General features: G+C 43.1%; 1 protein-coding gene across 5 annotated transcripts in view; it reads left to right on the forward strand.

Annotated features, from left to right (window-relative positions):
* The window catches only part of NF2 (NF2, moesin-ezrin-radixin like (MERLIN) tumor suppressor), a 74,641-nt gene that overhangs the window by 10,121 nt on the left and 37,768 nt on the right, over window positions 1–26,752 (forward strand). For 4 of the 5 annotated variants that reach the window (XR_012376433.1, XM_025858078.2, XM_025858074.2 and 1 more), the window contains exons 2-4: window positions 14,656–14,781; window positions 16,934–17,056; window positions 19,069–19,152. Coding sequence is in view for 4 of the 5 variants with exons in the window: in XM_025858078.2 (XP_025713863.1) it covers window positions 14,656–14,781; window positions 16,934–17,056; window positions 19,069–19,152 (333 nt within the window). In the remaining variant the exon portion in view is untranslated. Of the gene's footprint in view, window positions 1–12,231; window positions 12,343–14,655; window positions 14,782–16,933; window positions 17,057–19,068; window positions 19,153–26,752 lie in introns of those variants that run through there. The other variant, XM_025858076.2, reaches the window with a different exon arrangement.

The raw sequence follows: 26,752 nt of genomic DNA on the forward strand, positions 1-26,752 counted from the left end.
CTTGCCTTTGGCTTAAAATGAAGCTTATTTTGCAACAGTTAAGTATTTTCTAGTTGCATATTTAATAAGCTTTGTGTTCCGACTATTCTTCCCTATATTCAGCCTGATATTCTCTTAATATTTGGTGTGTCCACATAAATAGCAATTGGTTAACCTCTCTATTCTGTGGCCTTTTCATGTACTTTGAAAAGTTAGTGATCTAACTTCTTTGAAATCTGCCTCCTTTTCCACCCCCTTTCCCCCACTGCAGTTCAGGTTTGGAATAGCCAATATTTAAGGCATTAGAGCACACAGAAAGGTTTTTAAGAGGGAAGGTCCTAGATTTCCAGGGTGCTCATAATCTGGTTAGAGAAATAGGATATACATGAAAAGATAATGCAAAGGAGTCTGTCTATCTGTATCTATCTAGCAGTCTATCTATATCAAATGAGGGTGTGTTCCTGTTGAAAGAGAGAGAGGAAAAACCATGCAGTGGGGTGAATGGGGAACACCTGCCTCCAGGATTTAAAGGCAGGTTTGTGTCCACAGATGAAGGGGAAGAGTGTTCCTATCAGTGGATCAGTGGACGTGGCCTGAGCAAAGGCAGTGGATGGGAATCCTGTGGTTTGAGAAGGGAGAGAGAAATGTGTTTGAATTCATAGGTTCAGGACAGATACTGGAGGCCTTTGAAGGCCAGATTAAGGAGCTTGTATTCATCAAATGCAGTGGGGAGCTTTGAGGTTCATTATTAGGAGAGTGATTTAAAGTGGTCTCCATGCAGAATGATTTGAAATGTGTTGGGGTGGAGGTTGGAAGAGTTTGGAAACAAGGAGCCCGATTAGAAGACAACCACTCTCAGGGTGCCTGGGTGGCTCAAAAAAAAAATCTTTTTTTTTTTAAATGATTTTATTTATTTATTTGACAGAGAGAGAGAGTACAAGCAGGTGGAATAGCAGGCAGAGGGAGAGGGAGAAGCAGGCTCCCTGCAGAGCAAGGAACCAGATGCGGGACTCGATCCCAGGACCCTGGGATCATGACCTGAGCCGAAGGCAGTTGCTTAACCAACTGAGCCACCCAGGTGCCCCTCAAAAAAAAATCTTAACCACTCTCGGCCAGGTGTCTTGCCCAAAACTTGAACTAGCTGGGGCCTGGGACAAAACTAGACTGAATCCAAAGGCCTGGGCACTAGGAGGATGAGGCTAGGGATCAGGGTCTTCTGTGACAAAGAATGAGCAGGGAACTACTAGGCTTAAGATTCAGGAGGTACCAAGGTCTAGAGCCAGTCCTCAGGCTGCAAGGCCAGCCAAGCAGCAGTTTGGGTCAAGCCTGGCCAGCATTGGGCTCAGGAGGTCAGCGCACTTTCCTGTGTCTGGTCCAGGTGTATAGTCAGGGTGTTACTTGTATAAAACCACTGAGAGCCCTGAGCTGGTGTTTGAACAACCCCTGGCTTCTAGTAGAGCTCCTCTGTGTGATCTTGGGCATGTCTCTTCTTTCCCCCACTCCAGGCCTTAGTTCTTAGTCTGAAAAATGAGAGAAAAAAACTTGATTTCAAAGGCCCTCTGTTTTAACATCCTATTTTAGGTGATCTGGGCAGAAGAACCTCATTGCACAACTCCCCCTTTCATATTTCCTTCTTAGGTAAGAAACCATCTCAGGATTTGAGCTTGTAGGTGTGAAAAAAATCTGCTGGAGGACAGGAAGGATATTGCTTAGGGAACAAGAGCTGGTACCCCAATAGAAGGGGTAAGTTGGTGTGGGTGAAAGTCCTACCATGCCACCTGCTGCCTGAGTGATCTTGGACTTACTTCTTGAAGCCTCAGTTGCCACATCTATAAAATGAGGAGAATAATAGTATTTTTCGTATAGAATTGTTTTAAGGTGTGAATGAAGTGGACCTTTAATGGGCACTTAGCCCAGGGCCTAACCCTAGTGAGCACTTGGTAAATACTGTCTTCTCATGTTATCATGAGATGGGAGTATGGGAGTAAAGCAGAAGGGTCTCATGCTAGAAGGCACTATGAATTTTCTTCTTTAATCATCTTCATTTTCTTTGATTCCTCTTCAGTTTATCCATGCCTTTGCAATTGTAGGCTCTTGGACTCTCTAGTTAGTAGTCTAAATATAATGAGCTGTATCTTACACCATATTTCTGTTTAAGGATCTTCTTTGTAATTGATGTCTATTTAGCTTGATGTCCACTGTGATAGCAGGATTTTCTTCTGATTTCTGCCATTTTTATTCCCTATTTTGTCCCCAGTGTGTCATTTTTCTCTTTGTTTTTGATGACTTCTCCAATTATTCATGCTAGTTTTGCATTCTTGTCCAAGAACATTTTTGGTGCTTGTTTATTTTTAATTTCAGAAGTTAAAGGCATTTGAGGTCTTAAAAACCCAGAATTGAGTTTTCTCAGAGCTGCTAATCTTTTTAGCCAGCTGGTGATGAGGCTTCTCTGGTTTGTTACAGGATGATGTGTTCCATCCTCCTGTTTGTGCTTTGTCTAATTTAGATTCTAAATCCACATGTTTTAGTACATTTTTAGCAGGTAAAAATTTATTACCAAACTAGTGCTGACCTCAGGGGAAAAAAATCTCGAATGAAATCTTCAGTCACTAGTGCGGAGACTCAAGGTGTTTAGAAATCACTCCAGCTGCCACTAGGTGGGGTTAGAGCACATCATTTCTAAAGGCACTGGGTCCTTTTCCTCTTCCAGCCCTCACTACCGTTCGACTTTTTGCTTCTTTGCCAAATTTGGACTGAGCGTTGGAAAATTCACAAAAGTTCTCTGTTAGTGAGTTACGTTACTTATGGTTTCCCGGTCTACCTTGCCAGTTTTAATCTCCTGGTTTTAGTTGTTTTGATAATTTGACTTTCAGATAAAACTTAAAACCGAAGCCCAGAGTCATTACTAAACTACCTGAACTGACCTGGAGTTTTAAATTCAGCAACAGTGTCTTTATGTAGTGTATTGACTGGAGATTGACTGGAGATTAAATCAGTCTCATAAATATGTTAAAGAAATCTACAACCCACAGTAGTTCTCATCCATCTGCAGACATGTTTACCAGCCCTGTGCACTCATACCTAATCCTTCCAGTGTTGTTAAACCAGTGTCATCATCACTGATGACTATGAAACTGAATTAAAAGGTCAAGCTAGAAACAGAACCCGAATGTTTTATTTCCTTCCAGGCTAGAGTTGGGGTTCTTCATGAGCTGGTTTGCATGAATGGATTAATGCTCTTAGCTCTGTTTTGCTGGGAACTTTTTTGAAAGAATGTGCTTTTAAATACAAACTGTAATTTTTGTGATGTCCAGGGCAGGAGGAGTTAATCAATTGGATAATACTTAGTCATGGGTTGTATTTCGGTCTGCTAATTACCTCATATTTAGACATTTAAAATTTAGCTCTCTGTCTGCCTGCACTGAATTTACAATTGTTTCCTATTTGTAGCTTTCTGCGGAATTATTATTTCAACCGTTGTGATTGTTATTTGCTGAATATCAACAGTGTGCTAGGTACTAAAAAATGTTATTTCTCAGCAACATTACAATGACCACTTTTGTTACATTAGAGAGTTTATTATTATTATTATTTTCTTAAAGATTTTATTTATTTGACAGAGACACAGAGAGAGGGGGGACACAGGCAGGGGGAGTGGGAGAGGGAGAAGCAGGCTTCCTGCTGAGCAGGGAGCCCGATGCGGGGCTCGATCCCAGGACCCAGAGATCATGACCTGAGCCGAAAGGCAGACGCTTAACGAATGAGCCACCCAGGCGCCCTGAGAGTTTAATACAGTCAGCTCTTGATTATTGAGAGTAAGGAACACAGTAGCAGTAGCAGGACCTGAGTAAGGAAGAAGCAGGTAGAAAGCACACATAAGTTAAATGTTAAGTGTTATTTACATGCCTGAAAATGATTTTAAGATATAGAATGGAATGTTAAAGGATTAAAAGAAAATTATTGGGGTGCCTGTGTGGCTCAGTTGGTTAAGCGTCTGCCTTCGGCTCGGGTCATGTCCTGGGATCCAGCCCCACATCAGGCTCCCTGCTCAGCGGGGAGTCTGCTTCTCCCCCTCCCCCCTGCTTTTGCTTTCTCTCTTACTTGCTCTCTCAAATAAATGAATACAATCTTAAAAGAGAAAATTATTATAGCAGTGGAAAAAGTGCTACGTGGCTTATACAAAAAACCATCTCAAGCTCATAGACTCAGAGGGTGTTAATCCTCAAAGACCACTTGATGATTGTGGAAGCTGAGACCCAGAGAGGTTAAGTGACTTTCCCAACACAGCAGGTTTGGGTGCTTTATAGCTATTTGACAAGGCTATGATTGCTCTCATGTTGTGAGCTAAATTCCAAAGACAGAGATTGTCTTCTTTGCTTTTGGGGGACTGTATTGCTTTTATAGCTCCATAACTGTATTGTTTCTTTTTGCTCTGTCATCTGTCAGCTGACTTTGAAACGCCTCATCTTTTTTCATAGCATCATAAAATCGGGACCTTGCACGGGGCATGAGATTGACAGAAGAAGAAACCGAGGCCCAGTGGAGTTGTGTGGCTCACTCAGGGTTATATATAGGCTTGTGTGTGTGGTAGAGGGAGGGAGTTTAGGATCCAGATCCCCTCTCTGGATTCACTGCTGCTCCCATAACCTCTCTCCACTGTGGCAGGAAACATGCCAGAAGCTACAAAAATAAGGACTTCTTTTTTCCCCCCTAGAAAACTATCATTCATTTAGTTTTGAAAGACTGAGAGTTTAAAACCTCCATTTTGTGGCTTCCTGAGGTGTTGTGATTTGTTTCTTACTAGTTTCTTTTGTTCTGTGGAAGTTTTTCTTGGTTGGTTCCCTGAGATTTGGATTTCCTTGACAAGGAATTTTTAGAGAGAAGAAATCAGAACACTGATGTGTGTCACCAGAGGGGGAAAATACATACCTTAAAACCCAATTATGCAATTAGAATTTTAATACGGAGTGTCATATATTCTTGCTTCTTCATTGCAATCATTACTTAGAAGACTGTTGTACTCAGAATCCTCATCTGGTCATCATCATCATCATCATCACCACCATCAACATCATCAGCCAACCACACTTACAGAGTGGCCACAGGTTATGCAGCACCTGCTCGGATTCTGGGGGACTTAAAAGTGTGTGTGTCTGTGTGGTGTGTGCATAGTAATCCTTGCCTTCAAGGAGTTTGTGATCTGCAAGATTGGAGGAAAGACAGGAATCTTGGGGAAAGACAAACACCTCCTTTTCCTGTGTATGTAAAGTACCTGTTGACTCACTTACCTGGATTTGGACGGGGGAAGGGGACAGTGGTGAGGTAAAGGAACGGACTTTAGAAGGATCTGGTTCTGGCTAAATGGAAGCACGATGGTTTGCTGACTTGGGAGCGCACAGGCTGGGTTGTGACAAGCAGGGTAATTGGTTGGAGGGAGGAAGTAATTGGTGGAAGGCCTTGAAACCAGTAATTTAAATAGATTTGGCAAACAACAGATGATTGGAGAACTGGGAAAGGAAATTTACTGGCTGTGGTTGATTAAGGCAGAAACTGACAGGCGGGAGATTGGAGGTGGGGTTTTTTGCGAAGAGAAGATTTTTGCCCAGATTTAGATGAGGGATGTAGCTGGTTGTGATTGGTAGAGTAGAGAAATTAATCTCTTTTTTTGGAGGATCCCCTTTTCCCCTGTGTTGGGAAATAATGGCTGACTAGGCTTGGGGTGTCCTTTACCTGTGACAGGACACAGCTTGATAGTTTTGCAATTTTGGCTCATGAGACATAAGACCCCGCTTCTGTGGTGTGGTGATACCACGCCCTGAGTTGGGGCGTGTTGGTTTTACCCCTGCGTTACTATACTTTTTTACCCTCTTTTATTACCAGAATAGATTTTTTTTTAAAGATTTTATTTATTTATTTGAGAGAGAGAATGAGATAGAGAGAGAGCATGAGAGGGGAGAGGGTCAGAGGGAGAAGCAGACTCCCCGCCGAGCAGGGAGCCCAATGCGGGACCCGATCCCGGGACTCCAGGATCATGACCTGAGCCGAAGGCAGTCGCTTAACCAACTGAGCCACCCAGGTGCCCACCAGAATAGATTTTAATGGAGCTCATTATTCACTTACTGCACAGCAAAATCCTTTTTGTAACTTTTTCCATTGTGTTTATCTTGTAAATAGAAGTATTTGGCATCTAGGTTTTTTGTTTTTTTCCCAAAATGGTTAAATAAAAGTTGTATTTAGGTTAACATCTTAAATTTTCTAGACTTTTGTAAACCGGTTCTTGTAGGCCAGCCATGACTGTAGAAGTCAGTCAGGGTTAAATATTGAGAAGGGAAATCACAGTCATCCTTGGTTTTCCGTTTCTGACATAGTGGTAAACATGTGGCACATGTCCTGAGCCCAGAGAGACATTGTTCCTTCATTGCTGTATCTGTAAGGGGGCTAACCTCTTGACAATTTTTATGGCAAATGCTAGGGCAGCTTGTGAGCTAAATTGCTAATAATTGAATGCTGGGTTTGTCTGTTCTCTTTCATCTTCTGTGGAGTAGACAGCTAATCGAATAGCATTCCTTGTGTGGCTGAAAAATCTAGTCCCCCAGACCTCTATGAAATGGAATGTTGTTTCTCTGGTAGCTTTTTCCAGATTGGAGTCTCCTCTGTAAAGTCGAAGTTTCTCTGTGGTCTAATTCGTGGGCATTTCACATATGGTGGCCAAAGGTGATTCTCTTTTTTCAAGAAAGTTGTCATTTAGTCTAGTTGTTCTAGCTATGGCTTTTTCCCATCATGTGGCTGGCTGGTTTCCTACTGACCCTCCCTCGTTCTATCAGTAAGGGGGAGGGATTCAATTGTTGATGGCTGCATGGCCCAAGGAAAGCAGTGGGAGAAATGCAATGTGAAGGCTCGAAAGTAAAAAAACAACTGGTAGTTTTAGGGCTGTGAGTCTAAACCTGGCCAACAGTAAGATGATTGTTGTGGATATTATTCATAACGTTTCCCCGGTTAATAGACCCCAATCAGCCCTCTAGTTTATTGGTGCCAGTTGCTTCCTACAACAGAAGAGTGCTCTGTTCCTGCTGCGGACGGTGAGTGCTTAGTGCTATTTACTTAAAACATTCTAGGTTGATAAATTACAAGCACTTCACTTTGGGTAAAGCTCATAAATCCAGTCCCTACGAAAAATAACAAGCTGACAGCACTTAGTCCTGTTTATAAAGTTCATACGCATCTATCTTTGATAGAGGCTTGAGTATATATCTATGAAATAGCACTGCAGCCTGTTAAAGTAAGAGCCACAAAGCGAGAAGCATTGTACTTCCAGGCTCCCCACCATTAGCCCCCTCCCGCTTGAAGGGCACCTTGAGGACGAGGCCTGCAGAGCAGGAGCTTACACACCGTGGAGTCCAGATTTGCGCCCCCTCCTGTTTTCTTCTTCCCGCAAATCACCTTCCTCACTCCCGCCATCTCTCTTTTCCTGTCTGCAAAATGATCATCTGCCTGTGAGCATCCCTCCTCTCCAGTAGGTTGAGATGAGGCGCGGAGCCGTGGTGGTGTGTGCGGAGCAGTTTGAACACTCGGGCCCGGTGGAGAGACATGGGCCTCAGTGACACTTAAGCAGAACCAGGAGTGGTTCTATTTTTGGCAGTCTGTTCAGGAAAAATGACAAACCCTAACAAAAAGGCGTTTGAGTAGTTTAAGTGCCAAGCCCGAAAGGCTTATGTGCTAACAGGTATCAGAAAAGGAAATATTTTAATAAAAAAATAAACATGAGACTCATCCCCCTGGCCTGGCTCCTTGGAGATCTGGCAGGTGTTGTCAGGGGATGCATGACCGCTCGGAAGCTGGGACTGAGCGGCGTGGTTCCCAGTCAACTTGCGGGGAGTCCGAAGCGTCACATGCATCGGGCTGAAGCTGCGTTTTCAGTACCGCATTGAACATTCAGTACTGCAGATAGGGTAATTATGCTGCTTGTCAGATACTAGAAAAGTGCAAAGAACATTCCTTCACTTTGCAACAGCTTGGACCCGAGCGGCAGACATGCTGTTCCCTCTGGCTGGCATGACCTCCCTTTCTTTAGCCCCTTCACCAGGGTACCAACTGCTGCCTGGCGCCCAAAACCTGGCTCAGACAGTGTCTCCTCTGTGAAGCCCCGGACCCCACCCCCCAGGCCTGAGCTGTGTTCCCGCAGCACTCTATTCTGTTAGCATTTACCAGGGTGTGTTTTCGTGATCCATTTACCTACTTGTCTTCCCTGTCAGACATGAATGGGGACAGTGTCTTGTCCTGAACTCATCATTTATCTCTTGTGCCAAGCACAATGACTAGGACGTAGTGGGTGCTCAATAAATGTTTGTCAAGTGAGTGGTAGCATGGTCAGCTCGATGAGAATTGATGGTGTCCTTTCTGATCTGTCATCCATCATCCATGGAGTGAAACAGGACCGGGAGGCTTTACATGGCACCACTTGAGAATGTAAGGAGAGGAGGAGGGGTTCGAATGAATAATAACCACCCTTTATTGAGTATTTACCGTGGGCTGGGCACTGTATTTACTAAAGTATTTAGGCTTTTAAAAATATATTAATGCACTTAATCCTTAGATCAGTCTGCTAAGACAGGGTCTGTTTATCATCCCTGTTGCGAAGCACAAGGAAATTCAGTAACCTGCCCAAGGTCACACAGTGACAGCGCTGAGATTCATACTGATGTTTAGGTAACTGTAACCTATCTATGCCTCTTAGACTGGTTCCTGGAAAGAATTAAACCCTAGTGTACAGAGGCAGCCACCTTAGGTAATTATTTAACTTCTCTCCCTTATATCTAGAATAGATATGGTTATATTCCTTCCTTGGGAAGAAAATAGGAGAAAACAATCAACTGAATAACTTTCTGGTAGATAACTACTTTCTGTGGTTAAAATGAGAGAGGTGGAGTTTGTTGACAAAGAACTGGTTTTAGGTGGTAGTTTTGGTCCTTTTGGAAGCACAGCAGTATTCTCCAGTCAAACTGAACTATAAATGCTTTCATTTCCTACAAGGACCATCTAAGCTGTTTTTTTTCTTTAAGTTTATTTAAGTGATCTCTGCACCCAACGTGGGGCTCGAACTCACAACCCTGAGATCAAGAGTTGCATGCTCCACTGACTGAGCCCACCGGGCACCCGCATCTGAGCTTTTTTGCCTCGACCTTTGCATATGCTATTCCCTGTGCCTGGAACACACTACCCTGCTCGCTCCTTCCCCAAGCCCGGTCTTCACTTGGCTCCTCTTTCCCACCATAAGAGTAGATTTAGATACCATTTCCCACCCCTCCAGGATAGAGGGTCCCTTCTCAGGGGTCCCTAGAGACTCTGAGGGTCCCTGTGTGGCACTCACAAGTGTTGTAGCACTGGAAACCTCACCCGGAGTTGATTATCTGTTCCTGACTGACTAATGCCCTAGTCCTGTTCTGTAAGAGCAGAAACCGTCTTCTTTCTCTCTTTATCTCTTGCACCTTGGGTGGTGCTTGGACACGTGTGTTCACCAAGTATTTGTTGAAGATTTTTTTTTAAATCCTTTTTTAAAAAAAGATTTTGTTTATTTGACAGCACAAGCAGGGGGAAGGGCAGGGGGAGAGGGAGAGGCAGGCCTCTCATCAGGGAGCCTTATGTGGGGCTTGATCCCAGGACCTGGGATCATGACCTGAGCTGAAGGCGACACTTAACCGATTGAGCCACCCAGGCGCCCTAGATTATTATTATTATTTTTTAAAGATTTTATTTATTTATTTGACAGAGAGAGATAGTGAGAGAGGGAACACAAGCAGGGAAAGTGTGAGGGACAAGCAGGCTTCCCACCGAGCAGGGAGCCTGATGTGGGGCTCGGTCCCAGGACCCTGGGATCATGACCTGAGCCGAAGGCAGATGGTTAACGGCTGAGCTACCCAGGCGCCCTGTCCCGGATTATTTTTTTTTGAGAGACAGCAAGAGCGTGTGCGAGCTGGGAAGGATGGGAATGGGGGGGAGGGGCAAAGGGAGAGGGAGAGAGAGAATCCTAAGCAGGTCCATGCCCAGCATGGAGCCCGATATAGGGCTCAATCTCATGACCCTAAAATCAAGACCTGAGCCAAAATCAAGAGTCGGGCACCTAACCGACTAAGTCACCCAGGCGCCCATAATGGGGGCTAATTTTGCTTAAAGTTTTTGAGACTTGGGTTTTTGAAGTAGCCAAGTCTTCTGTTAGACGGCCACTGTTTGCTGTGCTTGTATGTACAAAGTCACCTGGGCACTGTGAGCAACAGAGATGACTGATACCGCTCTTGCTTGCGGTGCCTACAATCCTAGGAGGCATTCAGATGTTCAGGTCACGTCACAGCATCAGCACAATGCAGTGGGTCACTGATAAAACTGTAAAGATGGGCATGGTCACATTCTGGTGAGTCAACTGGCACCGGGGAAGCCCATTCACAACCCAAGACCTCCCTTCACAGAGTGTCATGGGAACCACCTGGAGCAACTGTGACCAGTGGTTCTTGTTTGTAAAGAAGTAGAAGCCCAAATTAGGAGGACTAAGCAAGGCTCATACACTTGGGGAAGGGCATGTTGAAAAGTAGAACCTCATGTAGGTACATAACATGTTGGAGGTTAGATTTAACCCAAAAGAAAAACTTAATTCCTTAATAATAGAGCATCTTCTTTTATAAATAGAGCTAATAATTTAAATCAAATGTATTTAGGACATCTCTACCTGGTTTCCTCCAGCACTTTAACTTATCCTAACACTTAGTTGCTCATCTATTCCTCCTGTCTGCCATCTCTCCTCTAGTGGAACCACCTGGTGCTCAAGCCAGAAATGCAGGTGGCACTCTTCATTCTTGCTCCCTCAGTCCCTGCCAGCACTCAGGAGTCAGCTCTGTGACTGCCTCCTTTCCAATTCTCAGGCTGTCTTCTCTCTCTCCCACTGCCTTCTTCAAGGAGGGAGTTGGCCTCCTTTCTGCTTTTCTTGATTCCAGGCTCCTTTCCTCCAACCCATTCTCTGCCCTGTTGATGGAAACATATTCTAGAATGCTGATCTGATCCCATCACTCCTCTTCCCAAGAGTCTTCAAGGACTCCATGGCGAGCCCCCTGGCCCCCACATGGTGCCACATTCCCACCACGCCCCATCTTGAGTTCAGGGTGTTTGTCTCAGCTCTACCAGATGACTTGCATTTCACTGTAGATATTGTGATTTTCTTTTTTAGAATTCTTTCTTTCCCTCCTTCATCTAACTCTCACTTGTTCTCTAAAGCCTTTTCTGACTTAGGTCCTTGCTTGTGTCTCCCACAGGGACCACGAGTCCACCATTTTGCATTCTCCGTGTCTGACATTGGTCACATAGGATGTGCTCTGTAGTGCTTATTGAAGGAGAGGTAGCAGAGGCTTTAATTCACATTGAGCTTTTTTTTTCTTAAGATTTTATTTATTTATTTGAGAGAGAGAGAATGAGAGATAGAGAGCACGAGAGGGAAGAGGGTCAGAGGGAGAAGCAGACTCCCTGCTAAGCAGGGAGCCTGATGTGGGACTCGATCCCGGGACTCCAGGATCATGACCTGAGCCGAAGGCAGTTGCTTAACCAACTGAACCACCCAGGCGCCCCAATTCACATTGAGCTGTAAAGGAGCAATATCTTGCTCTTCCAAGAATGGGTTTGGTTTCAGGGCAAGAGAAGAGTATTATGACATCAGTTTCTTACTGGAAAAGTTGGTTGGGGAGTGCTGGTATAGAGCAAGACAAATGGAAGCCCTCAGAGCAGGAAAAGAGACCACTGAGGAACTGAAGGGGTTGCCTACCTTAGATCACCAGGAAAAAGACCAGTGTCTGATTCAGAAAGCTGCCAAAGAATCTGTGACTCAGTTTCCTTATTTATACTTAAAGGAAAGGGTCTACAGTAGGTAATTACTCTGGCTCACATCTGACTCTGACATTCTATGATCCTTACAGTCAAAGTTAAGAATCTTGAATAGGAAAGAAAAAAAAAAAAAGAATCTTGAATAGGGCATTCTGAATTGGGGTGAGACTCCCCCCCCCCCCCCACTTTATTGCAAGCTTCTTGGGAACAAAGACATTGTCTATTTGCATTCCGCAAGGATCATTTTGCATTTTAAAAACAAGGAAGTAGAAAGAAATACAGGAAAACTGCATTAATATGATACGATGCTTGAGAATTTAAACTCCCCCAAAGTCAAGAAATTCACTCATCATCCTCTTCGCAGCTTTGGTTCAGATGCACTGCACGTCCAGCTCGTGGACGGCCCCTCCGTGGCCGAGCCCGGCCCCGCTGTGGCCGGGAGTTATGGCAGCCTGGGAATCGATGCTGTGATCTTCCTGGCCCTTGGGTATTCAACTTCTCCAAGTTAGTATCTGTTCTTTAGCGTTACATTATCTTGTAGAAAGGTAGTCATTTATAATTTATATACTGTGTACTTGCTTAAAATAGGGACAACAGGATAATCAGCATCCCGAAGCTTCTAGTTTTCCAAAGTAACATTTCTTCGGTGAAGTCTGCCTGTAGGAATTAAAAACCTGCCTTGAATTAAAAAACCCTTTGGGGGGCGCCTGGGTGGCTCAGTCGTTAATTGTCTGCCTTCGGCTCAGGTCATGATCGCAGGGTCCAGGAATTGAGTCCTGCATCGGGCTCCCTGCTCCGCAGGAAGCCTGCATCTCCCTCTCCCACTCCCCCTGCTTGTGTTCCCTCTCTCACTGTGTGTCTCTCTGTCAAATAAATAAATAAAATCTTAAAAAAAATAAAAAACCCTTTGTGCTATTGTCAGACTGGAGAAATGGGTGTGCCGACAAACATTTAGTAAGCCTTGCAGAAAGGGAAGGTGATCATCTTTTTTTTTTTTAAATAAAACTTGTCATTTAATTTTATTCTACTCAAAATCATTTCTAAAGACCTCAACCTTTAGAGTGTTCCAGGGGCCTCACTAAAGTGCCGGAGAGGTGATGGGGCAGAGCTGGAAGGGCAGACAGAAGAAATGGCCCCAGTAAAGGACAAAAGCCAATTCATATCTCAGCCACTTGTCTGCTGTGGTTTTGGTGCCCTTCCATCTAGCTTGCTACTTTGCTCTTTGACTGTAAACACAGAGAAGGGATGGGCTTTCCTGTTGAGTACCTCGTAGAGAACACACTGTTCATTCATATATATTAAAAATAGAAGGCCTAGGGAGCTCCTGGGTAGCTCAGATGGTTGAGTGTCTGCCTTTGGCTCAGGTCGTGGTCCCGGGGTCCCGGGGTCCCAGGATCGAGTCCCACATCAGGCTCCTGACTCAGCGGGGAGCCTGCTTCTCCCTCTCCCTCTGCCTTTCCCCCTGCTCATGCACTTCTCTCTAATCTGTCTCAAATGAATAAATAAAATCTTAAAAAAAAAATAGAAGGCCTAGTTGAAAAATCCTCTGTACAATCAGGTTTTAGCAAAAGCCAATCAGATATCAGAGGTCTAACTTATTTTTTCCTTCTTGCTTTTATAACATGTCTCTAAACCCTAAATTTTCTCCCTTTCCTTTTCATTATGCATCTTCTGTGTGCCAGGACATTGGGAGAAGATTTCTAATGAGGGCAGGAGAAGGACAGATGCTTCTGCAGTCTAGTGGTCTTGCCCTTCCTGTGTCTGGTGACTTTGCATTTGAATCCCCAAATTATACTTACTCTGACCTCCATTCTGGGATGTGTCTCATGTGCTCACAACTGTACCCGGTGTATATCCGAATGTCCACCAGATGCGGGGGCGGGGTGCGGTGATGGGGCTGGAGGGTGAGCCCAGCTAGGGGGCTAGTGGGACATCCTGGGTGATTTAACTTGGAAGCCACAAGGTGGCAACATTTACTAAGCAGCTGGGCATTTTCTTCTCTCATTAAGATGTTGAACTTGGTTTTCCATTTTCTCAGATTGAAAAGCTGAGGAAAGGGTTTAGCAGCCATTGCTTTAGGTCCTTTCAGAAAGTGAAACTGTAGGATAAGCGTGCTGCAGTATATTGGTGTCTGTTCATCCCCTGGGTTTAGATACCAAGAGTTTGAAATTGCTCCGTGTGACTGTGGCTGAGTCACCTCTCCTTCGGCCTCAGTTACACATCAGGATAGGAGAGACGTGGTTGGGCTGACTGGTAGCTAATGGTTCTTTTTGTGTGTGATTTATGACTTTAGTTACAAGTTACTCCCCTCTGTTGCTTTAAAAAAAAAAAACTTCCAGTAAAACTAGGCTTTAAAACAAAACAAAACAAAAAACCCAGTAGCTTTTTATCAAAGGACAGTGTCATGATTAAAAAAAAAAAAAAATCAACGACAAAGTCTCAAAGAAATTAATGTCCTAGAAGATAGCCATCTCCCTGGGTTAACTCAAGAGACTAGACCATCCTAAATGAGGATGCTTATTTACCAGCTTTCCTAAATTAGCAGCTTTGGGGATATTAAGATCTGAAGGAACTGTCCAAGGGAGGTATTGTGTATGCTTTGCAGTGATTAAGCCATTAAGCTCTAATTGGTATTTTCCCACTCACGGTTTGTGTAGGAAGCTTTAAAATTATTTAGGAATTCTGTGCTCATCAGCCATCTTAGTGTCATCCCCACATTTTAGAACCCAAGAGCAGGAAGTGCAGAGAAAGGGTTTTTGTTCAAGCGGATTATGACTTTTGCTCACAATACCCTCCCTGTTGGTCTGTTCTTTGCAGATGAAGTGGAAAGGGAAGGACCTGTTTGACCTGGTGTGCCGGACCCTGGGGCTTCGGGAAACTTGGTTCTTTGGACTGCAGTACACAATCAAGGACACCGTGGCCTGGCTCAAAATGGACAAGAAGGTTGGGCTGGAACTTGATGAGACCAGTCAGGCTGGTGTGTGCTCTGGTTTTTCCCTGAGCATGTGCCCAGCTTCTTTGCTCATCTTGGGGCACTAGGGACACCCAGTAGAGAAGGGGGCAAGTCCTGAAGTAAGTTGTGTAAAGAACAGGTCCCAGAGACGCCACAGGCTTTCTGCTCTTCTTAGGCCAGCAGAACCAACCAGGATGAAGCTGTTGCCCTCCCTGGCTTCTGTACTCATCGTCACCAGGCTGATTGCTTCTGGCTTTATGCTATTCAATTTATTGAACCACTAGTTAGGCTTTATGAATAAAAATTACTATTATGTTATTATCCTGGTTTTTTTTTTTTAATAGTTTATGTCTTTGAAAGATTTACCTGGGACTCATGTTCTTTAGGGAATGTTTAAGTCTTTTTTGAGAAACAGTGTGGCCCAACTCAATTTAGTCATTAACATGATCCAAGGAACAGAGAGTGCCCCACTTCCTTTGGTGAAGAAGCAATGTCCGTTTTTTCTTTATGATTCTCTGGGCCTTCTGAGGTTTGGAAGATAAGTTGGGGCTCCCGGCAGTTCTAATATGGCTTAGAAATGGATATTGCCTAAGGAAACTGCTGTCTGCATGGATTCATGTGTGCACACACACGAAGGCCCACTTACCTACTTACCTGCCTACCTAACCATGAAGACGTTTGGGAGCAGGGCCATTTGTTTTTGTTAGTAGCCCCTAAAAGACCCCTAGATCTCAAAGTAAGTCAGTACCCTCTGCAGTTGATTTTATCATCTGCTGCATGGCGTGATAGACAATGAACGCCTCCTGCTTTTTTTTTTTTTTATGTTTGACTCTAAGCTCAAGTGTTTAAATTGTGTTTCCATCTGTACATGGTAATCTGAATCTTCATGTTGGAATCTCCGCTGGTTATAAATTTCGTATGGTAATTCCCAATGGTCATGAGCATCAGAGTGCCACCATGTGCCGATATCAGTGAGAGAGTCCTAGATCTGGTTTATTTTGGGTCTCCTGGGCATTGCCACCTGGAATTTGGGCAGGAGCACGAAGAATTATCTACCTAAGACAGCAAAACTTTCTGTATCTTTTTGTGATTCTCCGCAAAGTAAATTTTATTTTATTTTTATTTATTTTATTTTTTTTAAAGATTTTATTTATTTATTTGAGAGAGAGAATGAGAGAGAGAGAGCACGAGAGGGAAGAGGGCCAGAGGGAGAAGCAGACTCCCTGCTGAGCAGGGAGCCCGATGTGGGACTCGATCCTGGGACTCCAGGATCATGACCTGAGCCGAAGGCAGTCGCTTAACCAACTGAGCCACCCAGGCTCCCTCCGCAAAGTAAATTTTAAATCATACCTGAGTATTGGCCAAATGGATATTAGATTGGGGGCATCAGGAGCCATGGAACCTTGCTGCTCAAAGAAAATAAATTATGACACATGTTAATGGAGCCTTGTAGCCTGTCACATGGCATGTTTATGTCCTGAAATGAAATTCATTCTGGAGAGCAGATGGTTCAGGCTTTTCAGTGGGTGGATGAAATTGTTCGAAGATTAAAGACAGTGTGTTTACTGACTGTGCTCAAGTATTTTGTAGGGCATCTCTGGAGGTTCCTTGAAACAAAGGGTTGCCACCATGGACACATTTCACTTTTGTTGCTCAGTTAATATTTAGAGGATTTCACAAAGATGAGGCTCATCATCTCTAAGCTCCCCCCCAATATGGACCTAAACGTTGGGGGTTGACAGGAAGAAAAAAGAATAAAGGAGGATTTCACAAGTTCAGAAAATTAAAAAAAACCTTCAGCCTACTGTAAAGGATAGTGCCCAAGACCTTTGAGCTATAAATTTCTAGTTTTTAACTATCTCTCTGGCCTTGAGAACATCTGTGCCTTAATAATCTTAGCTCCACTCACTCCTTGAGGATATTGATTAATTTGGTTCAGAAACGCCATGTGAGTGAACATTACCTCTTGTTATAGATGGCTTTGTGAATGCTTCAAACTGTAAGATCATAACCTTTGGGAACTGTGATGAATTTAGAGAGGGAAAAATACTTATATTCTCCCTGAAAAAGGTTCTTTGATGGTGGCAGGGGAGGAACAGGTGCCAACATAGCTTGTTCTTCTTTTGCTCTGTAATTGTGCAGGTGCTGGATCATGATGTTTCAAAGGAAGAGCCAGTCACCTTTCACTTCCTGGCCAAATTTTATCCTGAGAATGCTGAGGAGGAGCTGGTTCAGGAGATCACGCAACATTTGTTCTTCCTGCAGGTACACCAGTCCGTATTAGCCCTGCTTGTTCTGAGAGAACTCACCCAGGCCTGGTTGCCAAGGCAGCCTGGATGACCCCCTCGGAGTTGACCACAGATGCCTTCGCATTGTGAAAATGTTCTGCCTCTGGGAAGTCAGTCCCTTTGGTCCCGTAATGGAGGGGAAAAATCTTCAGAATAGAACTATACTTGAGAGATGTGAATTGGTGTCATATGAAATGGCAAAACTTTGGTAGTGTAAGAAGGGGTACCTGACTTGACGCCTCTTTGAAGATGGATCCTGTTTTCTTGTTGCTGAGTGGAAAGTACCTAGTAGTTACAAAGGAAGTCCAAAGAGAGAGTCTTAGAAAGAGTAGTTATTCCAAAAGTTTGAAATCTGCTGTCATTAAGACAGGACTTCAGAACTCCAGTGAGTTGGAGTTTAACTCCATGTGGCTAATCCTACACATGTGGAACTTCATACATGGTGCTTCATGCTGCCCATTGTCTATAAATGTCTTATTCATCTCCCGCTCCTTCACTAGAGTGTAAGCCCCTTACAGGCAAGGCTCACCGAGTGCCCAGTAGGCATTCCAAAAGTAACTGCTCAGCTGAATTGAAGAAATGAGGAGCTCTGTAATTGTGGGTTCAAAGACTGCTAGTTGGCCATTTGGGGGCACAGTGAGTCGGGGTCAATTTTGCTGGTGTTCTTATTGCTTGATCAGAGTTCTACCCCAGTTTCATGGTTGGTTGCTGTGATTGGCGCTGGAGCTGCTTGTGTGCCCAATGGTGCCTACTGTCAGTAACAGAGAAGATTGCACAGGGGCATTAGTTACGTGATTTCCCAGAAGTAGATGTATGTATGTTGTCACATAGTCCTCGTCTAATTAGTTTGAGCTTCAGATTGGTATGTTCAGTAAATATTAAGTTAAATGTAGTAAAACCCCCAAATAATTTATTTTACAAAAAAGTGTACAAAAAAGTATACATACATTTACATGTATGTATATGTATACATCCCCATCCCTAACATTTTCCTTCAAAGGGAAACCCCCTCAGTTTTTCTGTAGTGTGGATTTTTTCCCCCCTTTGAAAAGAAACCAAGGGATTAGAAAGTTGCACTGCTTTGAATAAAACCTCATAATGATCTCCGAGGCCCCAGAATGTGCTAGCGTTACAGAGATGGCGCTTAGAAGCAGTGCCTATCCCTCATGTGACTTTGGCTTAATTTTCCCTCATACTGAAAAATTGGAGTGTTTCGTGGCTGAGCAAGGCAACATTTACTATGTCTATGAATCTGGTGAGTGTTGACATCTGTGAAAAGAAAGTTGGCTTTCCTGTTATGTTTATTTCAGTGTGCCCTACTTGGTGAGGCTCTCTTGCCTCTCTGTCTGCAACATCACATGCTACACCATTCTAAGAAGTTAGATGCAATGAGATATGTTAATTCGACATTATGGCTTAAGAATTATATTTCCTGGACCTCACATGTACTTAAAAGTTTAATCGATCAAACTTTATTGCTTCCTTTTCCCTTAGAGCAGGCATTTTGAATGTGATGGGTTTTTTTCCTGCAGTCATAACTCAGTGGCCTTGCTGACTTTTGTCTTGTGTAAAGACTTTAAAGTAGACTCCATTTCCTCTAGTGCTGTGTGTGCTCAGCAGGGGCTGAGGCTGCAATCACCAGCAGAGCTGCTCCTCACACTTCCGGAATTCACAGCTCCCCTCTGTCACAGTCCAGATAGCAGTCTCTGTTTTAACCATGAAAAGTGTTTTTCCTCTTCAGGAAAAAGATCGTGAACAGAAGAGATAAGGGTTTTTTTTTAATGCATAGTCATCTTACCAATAACTTCTCAGCCCCTGTACTCCCAACCTGTCTGCCGCAATAAAAAAAATTGTACCCTTTGTCAGAAAATTATTAACAGGCTGGTTTGGCAGCCCTCATTAGAACACCCTGCAGCCATCTGCTGTGACCAGCATGCACAGCTCACTTCCGCGCACACAGTGTCATGTCTCCCTTGTTGCCCCTTTTAGGTAAAGAAGCAGATTTTAGATGAAAAGATCTACTGCCCTCCCGAGGCTTCTGTGCTCCTGGCTTCTTACGCCGTCCAGGCCAAGGTAGGCACAAAGAAGGAGAGTGCCTTCCTCCTTGGCATTAATGTGTGTCACGGGAATCACTCCAGTCTTTGGTTTCTTTGGGTTTTCTAGGCTTCAGAGAGACTTTCCCCAGGAGGGAGATGTTTAGGACTTGTGGGCTGGGGAAACCGTTATCACTGTCCCAGATTCTGTATAATCTTGTGAGAATTATGGTGAATTGTGTGTCTTTGTAATCTCATTACACACATGTGGTTAATTACAGTCACTGGACTTTTTATTAACCCAGGAAAATGAACTTATAGTCTCCAGTTTGAGCCAGACTATAGCCTTTAGGTCAAAAAGGCCCCAAACTCATCTTTTGAGGACCAGCCACCCTGTGTGTGGGAACCACACTACTACCTAGAGCATGCCTTCCTTCACCCACCCCTGATGGGCATGCTTGCTCTGCTCATGGCTGGGTACAGCAGGCCCTTTGGCACCCTGAGCCCAGTTGAGCTGCCGGTGAGTTGTTCATAGAGAAGTCACTGTGGATTGGGAGTGGTGGTGAAGGAGACCACCGCTCTTATGTTTTGCCTCCCTGTTTTCATAAGACCAACTGAAAAAAAAAAGGTAAATAAAACATAAAATTAAAAAAAAAAAAAAAGACCAACTACAGGGTCAGTCAGGGGTGCTTCATGTCCCTCAGACACCTGCCCTGTATTTGGTCCTGCTGCTTCCTACTTCCCACGGCAGCATGAGGAAAAGTCCCCAGAACTGGGGCACTTTCCTTACTTTTGTGATTTTGCATAATCTTTTCCATTTTTATTTTCCTTTTTCGTTAGAGGTGTCCACAAAGCCATTTCCCTGTGGTATTACAAAAATTAATAAGACACTCTGAACTTCTTAGCCCACTTTTTTTTGGGTAGCTTAATACAATTTCAGATCAAAGCCAGGAAATGACTGGCCTGTCACTTGGGAGGGGGGCGGAGAAAAAGTCTGTTCATGCTGGTTAGACTAACAGAAGCACCAGAATCAATTCTATCATTTGATGACTTGTCTAATATTTGCTGAGTATCCATCAGGCCTGAGGAGGGATTGTTGACTCTGTCACAGATACAGACAGGAAAGCGAGTATCTGCTCCTAGCAATTTGCCCAAGGTCATTTGGACAATCTTGAGTAAAGCTAAGGGCAGAATTCATGGCTTTGGGATTGTGTTTTGTGCCTCCCCTATTCCACTGCCCAGAAAAATGAGTAATTGAAAAAACAGAAAATGGGCCTTGATTCAACTAAAACATATGCTTCCTTTTATGCTTTGATTAAGAATATTAATAACAGGAAAAATGTGTCCTTTCAGTCAGTATTGCCCTGACAGTGATGAAGCAGTCATTGTCACTCTCATCAAATCCAAGCACTTTTCTGGCCCAGAACCGAGTTCCTTTTTAGCAGGCTTTCTCCCCAGCTGAGAGGAGACCCAGGCTCTCAAGGACATTACCTCCCTTTGAAGGGCTTCAGTCTCAAAGGTTACATTTCCTTTGCATGGATTTTGGGCCACAAATTCAAAGGCCACCTGTGGAAAAAAAATAACTTTTCAGGGAACCAGCAGATGTTTGCTTAAACAGATTTCACTGTAGGAAAGCCCTACTAATTTGGATCCTACTAATTTAGAGATGAAAGTGATTCACAGAGAGCATGTGTGGTTCATATGGAGGAGGATGTTCTAACTGTTTTTTCCGGTGTAAATTTTCAGGATCTTACAAATAAAGGTAATCTATGGCTTCAGGTCTAGAGAAACTAAGGATTATTATAACATGCTTCCAGTTTCTAGGACTGTTGGTTAATATTAAAAAGGTATCTCTGATTATGGTATTAATAAGGTCTTACACACCTGTGATGTTTTACAGTTTCACAAAGTGTTACACATGAACATTTCGTGCGGTACTCAGTATAGTCTTTTCTGTGAGCCACAGCTTGAGACTATTACGCCTGTTTTGCAGATGAGGAATTTAGGGCTCAGAAAGCATTAGCAATTTGTCTAAAGTCATAAATACTTTATGTTAATTCTTTTTTAATGGAATTTATAGCCCACTTCTTGATGGACAGGATTTGAGCAGAATGAAACGAGAGAGTGGAAGCAGGATGAGAACTCTAGGGTCTGGGTTGCCTAACTCAGTACTCTGCTCTTGCCCTCCCTGTATAGCTTGTGAGGGAGGTCTCTGGGTAGCACGCACTGCCTTTCACCAAATTCCAGATTCATTTATAGGGTCACATAAGTCCAGACTTTTCAGCAAACCGTACTGGTTTCCTTCCGTCATATTCAGTCTGTTTTCTTCCACAACCCTTCTGAAACAGAAAGAAACTTTAGAAGTGTGGTTATGGAAAGGGACTCGGGCTCATTAACACATGGAATGTAATTATGCACAAATGTATTCATTACAGTATTTCAGCTGTTCGAATGATATAGACATAGCTAATTCCAAAGCATAAAGAAACAATTACCCTCAAAGTATAAATACAAATATTAATCACATGGTTCAGTTAACAAGAACCATATTTCTTGGTTAGAGTTTGAGTTATGTTTGAATGTTTGAATCAAAAGTCTGAGCTGGGTTTGGTGGTTTTTTTTGTTTTTTGTTTTTTTTTTAGTCCAGTCACATGACATACCAAACCATCTTGCAATGTTTTAAACCACCTGTTGGATTTTGGTGTTTGAAATGTGTTCTTATTAAAAGTGACTTTGGGAGAGGATGGTATGTAATTTACCAGTCTTACAGCACTGGCCTATAGACTCCTAGTGTTCAGAGAGAGAAGCGAATGGTGGGAGAAGAGGCTTAGTGTTTCTTGGTACTCTGATGCAAGTTAGGGACAGAGTGCTAAAAAGCAATTAAGTTGAGTATATGTAAAGTATAGGTGAAGAGTGGCAAGTGTTGAGGCTGGAGAGGTCTGTAAGGGGCCAGATCATAAAGGGTCTTAACTTTATTGTGTGGGTGGTGCAGAGCCAGTGAAGGGTTTATATTTTAGACAGATCCTTTGGTGGCTGTGTGAAGGACAGATTGGAGTGAGGCAGGTTTGGAAGCAGGGGGACCTGTTGAAGGCTGTGTGGTGGTCGTCTTGGTGAGAGGCTCTGAGGGTCACACCTTGGGCATTGGTCATTTGGATGGGAGGAGACCAACTTGAAAATATCCAGGAGGTAAAAGTTGAATATAAATGGTGCTATACTTTGCACACCCCCCATTTTTGGCTTATACTTTTAGACATTGATATTTTTTCCTACTCAACATCGATTTTTAGATGTATCATGTTGTATGTGTAGATGTCACTCATTGATCCTAATTGCTATGTGTTGGCCATTGATGAGTAAACCTAATTTACTGATCCGTCCCCCTTTTAAGGGAGAGGGGGGTTTCGCTTCTCCTTTTTCCTCCTATCAGAAACAGTACTTTACCAAAAATCCTTTTATATGAGTCCTTGTGTACATGTGCAAAAGCTTTTTCCACTTAAGGTAGATTTCTACGAGCAGCATTGCAGATATATCCCTGAATATAAAGATCTCTTGAGGATATGAGAAAAAGACAGCCAAAAAAGTGGGTACAAAGGGCATGCATAACAGGCACTTTATAGAAGAGACGTGAGAATGGTCAGTAAATACAAAAAGATGTTCAATCTCACTGGTGCTCAAGAAAAAGAAAAATTAAAGCAACACTAAGCAAACCCATAAGGTTGACAAGGATTAGTAGTAAATAGGAGAGAAGCGTTGTTTGAGTTCCTGTGCTGGTGGAAAAGGACTATGAACTGGCATGACCTTTGTAGAGTGATGGATGCGGTAAGAGCCCGTCAGGTGAGGGGACACCCCATCCCCGAGTCCCCGAAATTCCACTTCTAGGTGGCTACTCCAGAGGAACTCCATACAGCATGTCTGTTTTACTTAACTATCAGAACAGATCGTTCCACTTCATTTTTAAACTACTGAACCGTATTTCCTGAAAAGGAGGGACTGTGGATTATTTAAATGTCTCTTTATTGGTAGATATGTAGGTTTGTTTTTCTTTCTATTATTTAAACGAATGCAGTGCACATCTTTGAATATGCCTCTTTGGGCACATATGAACAGTCTTTCTGTTCTGATAAATACCAAGAAATGGCATAACTGCGCTGAAGGATAAGAACCTTTAAAATTTAAATAATGCCAAGTGAAAGAAGCCAGGCACAAAAGGCTGCCTATTGTGTGATTCCACTTACATGAAATGTCCAGAATAGGCAAATCCACAGAGACAGAAGGTAGATTTAGTGGTTGCCAGGGGCTGGAAGGAGGAGGAAATCAGGACTTAACTGTAAGGGGTATGGGATTTCTTTTTGGGGTGTTGGAAATATTCTGGAATTAGATAGTGGTGATGGTTGTACAACATTTCGAATATCCTAAAAACCACAGAATTGTATGCTTAAAATGAATTTTTTAATTTATCGGAATAAAAAACATTAAATATGTATGGCCAAATTGTCCTCCGAAAGTTTTGTCCTAATTTAACAGCATGTGAGAATACCTGTTTTACTATATCCTCATCAACAGTGGATGCTATCAGTCCTTCAAAATTTTTGCTAATCTGACAGAAAAAGGTTTTTTTTTTTTTTTTTTAAAGTTTTCATTTCTTGATTATCCTGTGGGCCAAGAATCTTTTCACAGATTTACTGGTGATTTGTATTTCTTTCCTCTGTGAATCAAGTGTTTACAGCTTGCCCATTTTTCTACTGTGTTGTTTATCTTTTTCTAATTGATTTGTAGGAGCTCCATGTAGTATGGGTGTTAACCTTTTATCTTTTGTTACACATATCAGACTCGTCGATCTTTTTATGTTTTGAGTGATTTTAGAATGGCTTCACCAACTGTTGTTATACACAGGTCCTATATTTTGTTCTGGTATTTTTGTGGATTTTCATTTATAGGTTTGAATTTTTAATCCATCTGGAATTTAGTGGACTGGTGTGTAGGTAGGAATCTATTTATTCTATGTATGTATTGATCAAATCTTTTAAGTTTTGAGAAATCCTGTTCAGAGCATTTGGTCTAGTTTTCCACATAGCTGGCGGAGGATAGTATTTCATATCCAGAAAGAGCCTCTGTTTAATCTAAGAATTGACTTCAAGAGTTGTTTAAATGGTGAACTCCCTTTTTGAATTTGAATTCAATTGGTTTATATCCGGGGTGGATCCAGGTTTTGTGGGGCCTGAAGTTGATATAACTTAGGGAGCTTCTTTTCAATGCAAGAATACCAAATTGTGAATATAAAATTAGGGTCAAGCCCATGCAGGTGCAGAGACCTAAACCCGAACTTCATTAGCTTCAAAGTAAATTCAGTCCCGGTTAAGTTATCAGACTGCATCTGTACATAGAGGATGAGGAACAGTCATCTCCATCTATGGAATGGTATGACTTTCTTTTATATTAACCAACTGCCACCCCTTAAGGATTTTCTCCTTGGAGCGCCTGGGTGGCTCAGCCGTTGGGCGTCTGCCTTCGGCTCGGGTCATGATCCCAGGGTCCTGGGATGGAGCCCCACATCAGGCTCCCTGCTCTGCGGGAAGCCTGCTTCTCCCTCTCCCACTTCCCCTGCTTGTGTTCCCTCTCTTGCTGTTGTCTCTCTCTCTGTCAAATAAATAAATAAAATCTTAAAAAAAAAAAGGATTTTCTCCTTCTTTTGTTTTTTAAAGAGACATTTGAGAGCAGACACACGCATCAAGGTGGCTTTAAAGTTGTAAGTGGAGTTAGTCCAGTGGTGAAGTTCTTTAAGCAGGGTCTTTGCTGCCTCTGCATTGCTCAGATGTGTAACATTTGATCACTGAAGTAGCTGGGAGCTTAGTATGATAATGTGGGTCATTAATCTCCTAAGCCTTTGAAACCTGAATTTACAACTTTAACTTTGCTATCTGCTTACTTCTGCATTTAGAGTTTGGTTAGCACCATTAAGACGTTTGCAAATGCAACTAACAGGGCTTGCTTTAGCATCCTACCCCTTCAGAAATCACAGAGGCAAACAGTGACCAATGTCATAAATAATGCAGAGGATAACACTAATACTGACATTTACAGTAAGCCAGGCAATATGTAAAATGCTTCTCCAGATCATCTTCATCCTTGTCACCCCCTTACGAGGCAGGCACTTTTATGACCCTGGCTTTCCAGATGAGAAAGCTGAAGCTGAGAGAGAGGAATCCTTACTCAAGGCCTCAGAGGGATACCAGAGCAGCACCCCCATTCAAAATCCTCTAAGACCAAAGTTCTCATGTGACAAATTAGGAAACAGACTCAGAGGTAATACAATCTGAGTTTTTGTCTTTTGATACCAGGTTGTATTGAGTGCTATGTGTCAAGCATACTTTTACAGTTTTTATGGGTATTATTTCATTTAATCCCCCCAAAGTCTTGTAAGACAAATACTGTTATTATCCCCCACTTAACAGTTGAGAAAACCGAGACACAAAAATTTCCAGGGTCACAGCTAATAAGTGGAAGAGCTGGGACTGAACCTTTAGCAGCCTGTTCCAGAGTCAGGCTCCTACCTGTGTTCTACAGCTACCTCCTGAGAGAGTGCCCATAAAACTCAGGCCAGGGGCACCTGGGTGGCTTAGTCAGTTAAGCGTCTGCCTTGGGCTCAGGTCATGATCTCAGGGTCCTGGGGTTGAGCACCACGTCGGGCTCCCTGCTCAGCAGGGAGTCTGCTTCTCCCTCTCCTTTTGCCCCTCCCCCTGCTTGTGCTCTGTCTTTCAAATAAATAAAATCTTTAAAAAAACCCAAAAAACTCCGTCTAGTTACTGACTCATCACATCCCCAGGCCTTTGGAAGATCAAGAGAGGCCAGGTTCCTTCAGATTTTTTTAAATGAACACATGCCTAGATAGGTATAGAAACTGTGGCATATTTTAAATATTTAAATTTGATAAATTAATTGCTTTAACACAAAAAATGATGCGGTACATTTCCGCCATTTGAAAAATAATGATGAGATTCTTTTTTTTTTAAGATTTTATTTATTTATTTGACAGAGAGAAGAGAGAGCACAAGCAGGGGGAGCAGGAGAGGGAGAAGCAGAATCCCCGCTGAGCAGGGAGCCCCATATGGGGCTCCATTGCCGAACCCTGGGATCATGACCTGAGCTGAAGGCAGATGCTTAACTGGCTGAGCCACCCAGGTGCCCCTAATGATGAGATTCTTAAAAAACATTAATTCATAGTGCTTTTTTAGTAGGGTGGTATGGGAATGAGGCACAATTTAAAGTTGCTGATGAACATTGTTCAATCCCAAGAGACGGGCTTTGATTTTATATGTTTATAGTTTCTTCTAAAAAATGCCTTCATTTTTGGGCGTGCCTGGGAAGCTAAGTCGGTTAAGCATCTGACTCTGAATTTTGGCTCAGATCATGGTGTCAGGGTCGTGAGATTGAGCCCCGTGTTGGGCTCAGTGCTGGGCATGGAGCCTGCATAAAATTCCCTCCCTCTCCCTCTGCCCCCCCTCACCTCGCGCTCATGCACACTCTCTCTTTCTGGAAAAAAAAAAAGATAAAAATGCCTTCATTTTTTATTATTTCCTGGTCAGACTTAAGTTTTCTCGGAAAGAAAGGGATATTTTTTTCTTAAATCAGAAAACGAATTT

Source organism: Callorhinus ursinus, unplaced genomic scaffold (genome assembly GCF_003265705.2).
Source record: "Callorhinus ursinus isolate GAN/ISIS: 27379988/994484 unplaced genomic scaffold, GSC_fseal_2.0 scaffold72, whole genome shotgun sequence".
Lineage (NCBI taxonomy): Eukaryota > Metazoa > Chordata > Mammalia > Carnivora > Otariidae > Callorhinus > Callorhinus ursinus.